We start from the raw sequence: 9,778 nt of genomic DNA, 5'->3' as shown, positions 1-9,778 counted from the left end.
GCAGTCCCAGTTGCCTTGCCCATGCGCTTCCATGAATAACGTGGTGTTCGTACCATAGATAAAGCTAGCAAATCCCACACCGCAATATTTTTCGGTATAGTGATATTTTTTCAGGTTTCCTGTTGCAATGTTATGTTATCCAAGGGCATCCTTCTCAAGTCAGCTCACGCACAGGAGGGGACATCCTGTATGAACCAAACATGGTTGCTTATTTCAAGCACAACAACAATTTTGACCATACGTTGGCGCTATTTCCTTTTGCGTAGTAACATCAGCCAGCACTTAGGGGATGAAGAATTTCTCCTTTGTATGAATAGCGACTGGCCCAAAAATTCAAAAAGTAATTACAAGAAATTAGCCTGAATACAAATACATATAAAATATTACTGTATATGTTTCTTTATTCAGATCAGAAAAGATAAGAAGGAAAAATGTTTGGTCATTATACCAATAAGCTATACAGCACATTATGCAAAAGGCAGCTGTACATAAAATTAGAAAAGCTCACATGTTCAACTAATATTGATGTCTGGTTAGATTATGATGATTATTCTAATTTGCATCTGACATTATTACTAGATTAGCACCCAAGCAAATTCAGCCCTTAAATGTAATCTCAAGAACTTGGCCGAGGAAAAGTTTTTGACAGGTCCAGTTGCACTGTTGTTTGGCGACACTGGTTTCCATAAGTTTACTGAGATGGCAAATACTACTTGATGTTACGCACTATTCGTCTACAATGATTTGTTTTCATTTCTCCCAAAGCTTGTTCCAGTTGCTGAATCAGGTGAAGCAACGTCGCAGGGTCGGTCTGTAATATTTGAGTAGTTTGGTTTCCATTCTGAGTAAGGTGGAGCTTCAGAGTCACAACAGGCTTAATTTGCTGTCTCAGACTTCTGCTAGCAAGCTATGTAAATAGTGAGGTGAGGAAAAGAAAACTCAGTAAGATTTAAAATGAAGAGATATGCTAAGAATAGCAATTAACAAAAGCATTCTAATTCTCAGCATTCATAATTCAACAGGGAAATATATATATATTTTACAGTGTGTACCTACTACATTATGATATCCACCCCTTGATTCAGAAGGACAATTGGATATACTGGGTTAAGAACTAAAATAAGAACCAAACACTATTATCTTCATTGTTATAATTTTGGCCTTTTAAAGTAAAACAAAACCCATGAACAATCAAATGTATCATAAAAATAAATTTAAAATACCAACAATTTTGATTCCTAACTCACCTTTACTTTAACAGTTGTGGCCTAGTTTTGGAGTTCCCCAAGTGTAAGGGAAATACTGGAGAAATAAATCAGGGTCCTATATTCCTATAAACATTACATGGGATAATGTTTCAACTGAGCCACTTTTGCAAAGTCAAATTCTTAAGTGCCAAGGCAGCCAGGTAAATAGAACTTCCATAACAGCTGGTGGCAAAGCACTGAACCTAACTGCTGAAAATACACTTCTGTGTCTAGAAGAAAATCAGTGCTAGGTTGTAGACCCAAGGTACAGTGGTGAAGAAATCCCTTTTGCCCAAGCTAATGAAATTTATAAACTAAGGTCTAGAGATCTCTGTTTAATGCTACTAGTTGCATGCATTTTCTAATCCCAGTGGCAGAAGATGGGGTAGTAAATAGCCAAAGGTGTTAAATTTTTTATAAACAAATTTTAGCCCAAAGCAGCATATTTATCAAGCAAAGCCAGGGGCAGCAGAAATTGCTGAAGATAAATAAGCTTTGCCTACATTGAAGACTTCGTTCTATATTGTAATGTTTCTAGAAATATAGGATTCTGATTTACTTCCCCAGTACTTTCCTTATACTTGGGGAATTCAGATTAATTTTATGTTTCAATTTTCATGGCTGACTCCAACCCCATGATTACTGAAAATATAGCCAAGTTCCTTGCTGTAGCCATAAAAACTAGGCCACAAAGGGAGGATGAATTTTGAGTCAAATTGCCTGCATTTTTAAAATATTACTTTTTGATTGTTCATGGATTTTGTAATACTCTTATTTTAAAAGGCACAACTGGTGTACATGCAAATAGTCTCCCACCCCACTGCAGCTGTCTTGATAACCCTATGCTGTATCTGAAGTTTATGGTCTGTAGACCAAATAAACTAAGCTGGGGGGGGGGGGAATTCCAGGAACTAGTGTTATTTTTTGAGCTTGACTAACCACATGAAATGCTCCCTATTAGGCCTCTTCTGGTGTGGGAGGAACAAGATGAAATGGATAAACATTTCAAAAACAGATCAGTGCCTTTGGTTGGCAATTTCTGGCTTAAGACTAAACTCAGCCCAGGGAAGGTTGGAACACGGATCACTCCCCTCACCTGCCTGGCCAGCTACAGTTGCCACAGGTTCATAATAGGCTGCATACTAGCATGGAGTCAGTAACATAAAGGAGGTGGGAAGGAGGATATGGAAGATGAGAAGATCTGAGGAAGATCACAAGTCCTTTCATAGGGTGGGGGGACTTGTTTGAGAGTACCTACATATGCAGGTGGGAGCCTTCTTGCTTTTACTGACCTTATGTAACATATTCTGGAAGCTTTTCAGCTAAAGAGCAGGGTAAAATGCTTAAGGTGATAGTGAACATTTAAGGGTGTGTGTGTGTACACCTATGTGCTTGTACATGTATGCGAGTCACCCTTGCACTCAGCTCACAAATAACTTTCCACACAATTTGTTTGCTGATTTTTATTATACAGACTAGTTTGCATACTTGACCTCTTACTGGCTCTGTTAAAGTCGACATTTTCCCCAGTTTCTTAATTCTGTTTTAATTTTTTTTGTTAAGCTACATTTTCAATAGCTTGTTAAATGTCCTCTGATTTAATTTTTCATTTTTTTTAATGGCAAATTTTAGCAATAAGCTGCTGCTTTCAAAATCAATGTTCCAGTTCCATAAAACGTCAATACAATTGTCTGTAACCAGACAGAACACTGGCGTACTGTCTGAGCTAGTTCTGATACAGAGATGGGAAATTCTGTCTTAATATTAAAGTACAGCTTCAAAGTACATGGAAGCCTAAGTAGGCTGCGTTATGCTGGTAAATCACTGGGCAACTAACTGTGCAGGTCGCGTTCTACTGTTCTGTCATGAATAACCATATGCAAAAATGTGTATGAATAATACTACTGCTACTGCTGTAATTTTGAAACCATTGCCTTTAGCAGTTTGTGTCATGCCAAATGTAAACAGCACTATAAAGATTTTCACCCTTACCTGCACATCTAGTCTCCATTCAAGACTGTGATAACTAGGCAGCTTCGGTGCTAGTTCAGTAAGAATACTTCTGATCTCCTTCCTATTGTCAAGATACAGCTGAAGCAATACAGCATTCAATTCTTCAGAGAATCCTAGTACAAGTATAGAGTCTTGGAAATCTATCTCCGATATCTAAAAATTAAAAATAGAATCTTTGAGTTTCTGATTGCTTCTATTACTGTTTTACTTACAAACATAGGAAACTCCCATATACTGAGTTGCAGCATTGGTCCATCTGCCTCCAGATTGCCTACACTGTCTGGCAGCAGCTCACCAGGATTCAGGCAGTAGTAGCCTTTTCACAGCCCTGCTTGGAAATGCCTGGGATTAAGCCTGCATGCAAAACAGATGCTCTGCCACTGAGCAATGGCCCTTCCTCTGCTCACACTTTGTAAATTTGTGTAAGGATTGCATTTCCAACTGTGAAATATGTGTGAAAGGAAATCATTTAGTAAGAATTGATTGACTGCAGTCTATTAATACCAAATAGAAAAAGGAAGCAGAGGCCAACATAGAAAGTAATTCACAACATTCATAATGCAACACCATTTACAGAAATATTGGGCGGTATCCAATTAAAGCATACTCTAAGGTTATTTATGTCCACTGATTTGAATGCAGGGTGGATAAAAATCAAGGAGTTTTTTTTTTAAATGTATTTCTAATAGTATAACCAAATCAGTAATTTTTGAAATAACTGTAAAAACTACTCTGAAAATTTATCATTCCAAAAATGAAACCTTCATCTGGTTGTAAATATTAAGTTTATACCAGCAAGAATGAGTCTTTCTGTAAAAAAATGTTTTAAATCAAGTCTTACTGACTAGTGATTTAAATCATGATTTAAATCGATTTGATTTAAATCAAATCCACCCTGTTTGAACGGCTCTATTCTATATCTAACACTGGATATTACCCATAGTTTACCATGTGTACATGCCGTCCTATTCCAAATGTGTATATGGTGCATCTTATTTATGACATCCATGGTCAGATGATCATTTTGATACACTGGGCAGAAACTAGAATAGAAACTAAACCTAATCATACAGAAGAAACCGACTGAATTTTTCAGATTTAATCCTCTTAATATATGTAAGATTTTATAAAATGGCTTTTATCTTTTTGAAAGCTGATATCCAAAGTAGCACTAAGTCTTGGTCCTGTCAGTGTTTCTTTCTCTTACTGCCTCCACCCCACATCAGTAGAAATCAGCAGGTGAAGTTTTCACAAGGTGGAGATAAGCATTAACGCCTGCTGATAAGCAGCAGAAGGGGCTGATATAAAAGAAGTTGGCAACACTATATGGAGGATGCAGCAAAATATGAGTTTGCACTAATTTTCCTGAGCTTTCAACTGTGACCTTTATTTACACGCACACACCGCTGCCCCCAACCCACATATCCAAGAAAGTAAGAAGTTCAAAGCATCTGCCTAGCTCACTAAGATCACAGTGAGTTACACTTACCATAAGTTTTGAGCTCTCAGTGAGAAGGTATGTTAATCCTTCTACACCATGCTGAATTGTTTCACTACTAACATTAAGTTTTCCTGAAAAACAGAATGAGAAAACATCAAACAGAGATCTGATCCAATACAATATACAAGCAAATAAATCTCAAATAAAAATAGGTTGCAAATCGAAGCACACTTAGTCTGCATATCCTTGTACTATATATGGTATATAATAATGGAAAGTAGAGGCAAAAAGAGGCCTCTAGCTTAGAATATTCCACTTGTGTACATGACGATTATGGGAGATCAGAGGCCTTAGTAAATAGTGCTTGTATTCTAGACTTAACTAATCTTTGATGCATTTTGTACTACAGCTGCTGTCTCTTCAGAATCTATTAGGGGGGGACGAATGTAAACAAGCATCATCTTAACAAACATTTGAGAAAAACAATATAGACCCAGGACCAACCTATATGCTCAGAAAAGTAAGTGACACAGTGCTCCAAGGACTATGCCACTTAAGAATGCCACTTGGAGACAGCATAATTCCATGTTTCCCTCTGTCAAAATTCCACACCTGTGGAAACTTGTGTCTGGGAGAAGGAGTCTAAAAGAAAAAAAATTCACATAGAAGCATTCAAACATGCCACTATTCCCCCTCTACATTCTCATGGCAAACAGTGCTAAGACAGTACCATTTCTTTTCTAAAGGCACAGATCAACTTGTACATCAGCAACCCGCAAAGTGTTGCATCTTCACCAATGAAAGCTCAGTTCATTTCAGTTGAGCTTACACAGGTACTACAGCCTGACAAATCTGCAGGGAATTATTTCAGTTTTGTTGCTGCTTTGTAATAGCTGGAGGAAGCTACAGGTGTCATCATGTTCCATTCAAATCAAAGATGGTGATTTATTTGACACCAAAAAATGCTTAATCAGTAAGCCCTCAACAAGGCAAATTGCTTTCTGAAGTGCTTCTCACCTGCCTCATTTTAACATCACTCCAGCAAGGGATTTTGACTGCCCATCTGTCAACCATGAGACATCATAATGACACAGTGTAATTGACAGGTGGGTGGCCCTGCTCACCTTTCAAATTTGGTCACTGAGGCTGATGCTGATAAGGATCTGGCCCATGGAGCCAAAAAAAATTCCCATCCCTGCTTTAAACAAACCACAATGTCAGGCATGGCTAAAGCAGTAAGCTATTCCCCTCCTGGTTTATATACATGCTCTTACCATGGGAGGAGCGAAACAAGTGTCATTAGGAGCAACGCACACAATTTGGTTAACTGAGTCAAGTACCTTAGTTTACCTTTGTGTGAAAACACAGCTATTCTTGGTCCAATTTTTGCTGGACCAACATTGTTATCTCTGAATTGGACTGATGTCTAGCAGTGTATTGATTCAAGGCCCTTGGAAAATACTGCCCTTCAACCACACTTCTCAAATTCTTACTTGCTGCTCCTTCGTAGATTTTTGGGTTTGTGCCTTTTCTTAGGAACTCCAGCGCAATACGGCCAAATTCATTGACAACTGAAAAGAAAGAAGATTTGTTTGCAGAATTCATTGATAACTGAAAAGAAAAAAAGATTTGTTTGCAGAACCAGGAAACTAGATGATGGCTTGGTTGTAGAAAACCAGACTTCATTAGGAGTAGCTCAACTTAATACGGCTTATCTCAGCCTACGGTAAATTGTGAATACATTTTTTAATTTCCACAGGGCTTTTTTTTTTTGCATAAGCATTTTATTATTATTTTTATTATTATTAATTTTTATTGAAGTTTTTATCTCTACAAAATAACAGAAAGAAAGAAATGCTTTGTGTTACTAGCATGTACATATGTGTAAACACAGGGCAATTTTTACGGTAGTAAAAGTCAGCAGGAATGGACAGAGTACTAAAGCGTGCATCCTAAATTTCTGGTCCTTGTGAATGTAAAGAAATGCATTTTTTGTTATTACAGTTGTGAGCTTTCCATTGTGTAGCAGCTAAGGATTGATGGCTTTACCTATATTTGGATAATTTTATTATGTGTTTAAATCTCTATTTTAAAAATTAGTATTTTATAATATTTTACGTAAACCACTTATTTATTGATTGGCACATAGGTTTTGCTTACTAAAAATATATAAATACCTAGTCGCTGTTACAGGGGACATGGGGCTGAAGACCCCCATCTCTAAATATTTGCCTGAGAACATATGATGTCACCACGTTCGACATCTCCCCACTACCAGGCAGGAGGAGCTAGTGGATTGTGGCAGGGAAATACCAAGTGAGATGATGTCTCAGCATGTTTTAACAGGGAGATACATGCCAGTGACGGCCACACCTGCCTGCCCAATAACGTCTAGTTAAGAATCTGAGAATGTGAACTGGGAAGTTATTAACTGAAAAGTTACCTCTGCTCTATGAATTTGGGGTCACAGCCCAGCTGCGTGTTTGCTGCCTTGGACTGCCTTGGAGCGGTATAATAAAGACCTATGTTATAGGGCGGGGCGGGACGCGGGTGGCGCTGTGGGTAAAACCTCAGTGCCTAGGACTTCCCGATCGCATGGTCAGCGGTTCGAATCCCCGCGGCAGGGTGAGCTCCTGTCTTTCGGTCCCAGCTCCTGCCCACCTAGCAGTTCGAAAGCACCCGTAAGTGCAAGTAGATAAATAGGTACCGCTTTATAGCGGGAAGGTAAACAGCTTTTCTGTGTGCTGCGCTGGTGCTGGCTTGCCAGAGCAGCTTCATCAACCTGGCTACGTGACCCGGAATTGTCTCCGGGCAGCGCTGGCCCCCGGCCTCTTAAGTGAGATGGGCACACAACCCTAGAGTCGGACACGACTGGCCCGTACGGGCAGGGGTACCTTTACCTTTATAGGGCGGGAAGGTAAACGGCGTTTCCGTGCGCTGCTCTGGTTCGCCAGAAGCGGCTTAGCCATGCTGGCCACATGACCCGGAAGCTGTACGCCAGCATCCTCGGCCAATAAAGTGAGATGAGGGCCGCAACCCCAGAGTTGGTCATGACTGGACCTCATGGTCAGGGGTCCCTTTACCTTTTTATGTTATAGGGCTACTTTAAATACTACTAAGATAAAGTATGTGAAACACTTAGAAAGCTCAAAAGTCCTACTTTAATATTTACTATTAAAAGCTGTAGCTAATCATAAGCTCACACATAAAATGCATAAAGCAAACATATAGAGGTGGGGAGGAAGCGAGTCTCAGCTCCACACAGGCCCAAACCTGAAACATCTTGAAAAGTGAACAAATTTATTCACAAATCAGTGCTGATTTCTATTACATACAACTGCGGTACTGTAGGGGAAATGAAGCTAGAATTATTGTGCAAACTGTATCAGTTTGGTATAACTACCCTTAAGTGCTAGGATAACAGAGGTGGATTTAGGGGAGCACAACCAGTTTGCCCACACTGGGCGACGAACCAAGAAGGCACCACAAGGGGTACCACAATGATATAATGGGACATGGGTGGCGCTGTGGTCTAAACCACTGAGCTTCTTGGGCTTGCCGATCAGAAGGTTGGCGGTTACCTTTGCCACAATGATGCCACAGAGGGCGAGAGATGGAGCGGGGGGGGGGGGAGATGTTGAATTTTGGCATCACCCAGGACACTGAAATTTGAAAGACCATAGTCCACCCCTGAGGATAATGCTGCAATCCCAACCATGTCTTCTAAGACAGCAAATCCCACTGAATTCAATGGCCTTAACTCAGCCCAAATGTTTGCAGCATTTGCTGAAAACTTTTCCTATGCCGACCATTCAAGAAAAGCCTTTTCAGTCATGGCGGGCTACCTGCTTTAATTTCTTTAAGTGGTTTTTACAGTGTGCGTGTTTGTGTATGCATGCAGCTGACCTACACAAATATTGACATATAAATAAATGGGGTTAGGGCTGCAGCGTTTTATCCATTGTATCAAATTCGATGTAACTTGGCGTTGGTTTGTTAAAAATTTGGAAAACTAATAGGGGATATTTGCCACCACCACCCCTAAAAAGAAAGAAAGAAAAGCACTACAGCTTTTATCCCCTAATCTCGAAGAGTTGGGTTTTTTGACTTTTTAGGGTTCGATCCCCTAAACGCTTGCCTGGGAGCAAATCCCGTTGAAAGAAACGGGGCTTAACACCGACAGGGCAATCCTGACCCGTGTCTAACTCACGTCAGAAGCAAGCCCCGTTGACCTCGGTGGGATGTCTCACCAGGTAAATGTGCACATCCCAAAAAAGGGGGTAGGTTTGGGCTGCAGTCCTAATGTCTTTTAGCTCGTACCTGAGCTCTCCACCTGGAGAAGGAAGCCCAGGTGCTCCTTATGCTCCTCCGACAGGACCAGCAACATCTTCCGCAGCTTGGCGCCCCCCGCCGACCGAAACCGACGCCGACCGTAACCCCGGCGCCGCTGCTGCTGCGCGTCAGGCGGAAGCTTTTCCCGCAGCCACTGAGGCGCCTCAGCCAAAGCTGCCCGGCCGGGAATCAACTCCCGCGCCGAAGCGTTCCGCTTCCTGATTCTGTCCCCACGCAGTATGGTACTTCAATCCATCCCCTCGCGGGGCGTTTGGGAATCGCTAGGCGGTTGTCAAGCGGCCTCCTGCGGCTGACAGCTGCCTTAACTGCATTCATTAAGGCATAAGCTTTCGTGGAGGTCGCTTCACCAGACGCATGAAGCAGTATAGAGATGCCTGCTGTGAATAACACATGTGAATATGGGCGTAGCCAGGATTTATGTTGCGCGCGGGGGGGGGGGCTGAGGAAACTCAGTTAGGTATGCATATTTTTTTATTAACTTGATTTTGGGTGCTGTTATGTACTGAGTTGAATAGGATCCAAAATGCAGCAGTCTGATTGGTCCTAGAACAATAGGATCCAGAAGGCAGCGGTCTGATTGGTCCTAGAACAATAGGATCCAGAATGCAGCAGTCTGATTGGTCCACAGGAGCCATCCAATCCAGCTCCAGGTGGAACTTGATTGTCCTACAGGAGAATCCCGGAACTAGCCAATCACGCAGGGCCCATTGTGTAAATAATGTAT

General features: G+C 41.0%; 1 protein-coding gene across 1 annotated transcript; it reads right to left on the bottom strand.

Moving 5' to 3' along the window:
* Positions 1-376: 376 nt before the first annotated feature.
* Positions 377-9,174, bottom strand: COMMD2 (COMM domain containing 2). The gene is made up of 5 exons (XM_082225179.1): positions 9,022-9,174; positions 6,195-6,272; positions 4,750-4,832; positions 3,240-3,413; positions 377-907 (listed from the first exon to the last, which is right to left on the bottom strand). Exons 1-5 carry the CDS (start codon positions 9,086-9,088, stop codon positions 710-712), a joined length of 600 nt encoding a protein of 199 aa, XP_082081305.1. The 5' UTR covers positions 9,089-9,174; the 3' UTR covers positions 377-709.
* Positions 9,175-9,778: the final 604 nt, after the last annotated feature.

This window comes from Podarcis vaucheri, assembly GCF_965113315.1.
Source record: "Podarcis vaucheri genome assembly, chromosome: 5".
Classification (NCBI taxonomy): Eukaryota; Metazoa; Chordata; class Lepidosauria; order Squamata; family Lacertidae; genus Podarcis; species Podarcis vaucheri.
This window is presented reverse-complemented; position numbering and strand designations above follow the sequence as displayed.

What these genes read in the sequence shown, in the direction of transcription:
- COMMD2 (XM_082225179.1), bottom strand. Translation starts at nt 9,088, where the DNA reads ATGTTGCTGGTCCTGTCGGAGGAGCATAAGGAGCACCTGGGCTTCCTT. An exon ending in CTGAGAGCTCAAAACTTATG is followed by an intron (nt 3,414 to 4,749) that starts GTAAGTGTAACT and finishes TTTAATTTTTAG; the next exon opens with ATATCGGAGATAGATTTCCA. An exon ending in AATGGAGACTAGATGTGCAG is followed by an intron (nt 908 to 3,239) that starts GTAAGGGTGAAA and finishes CTATTTACATAG; the next exon opens with CTTGCTAGCAGAAGTCTGAG.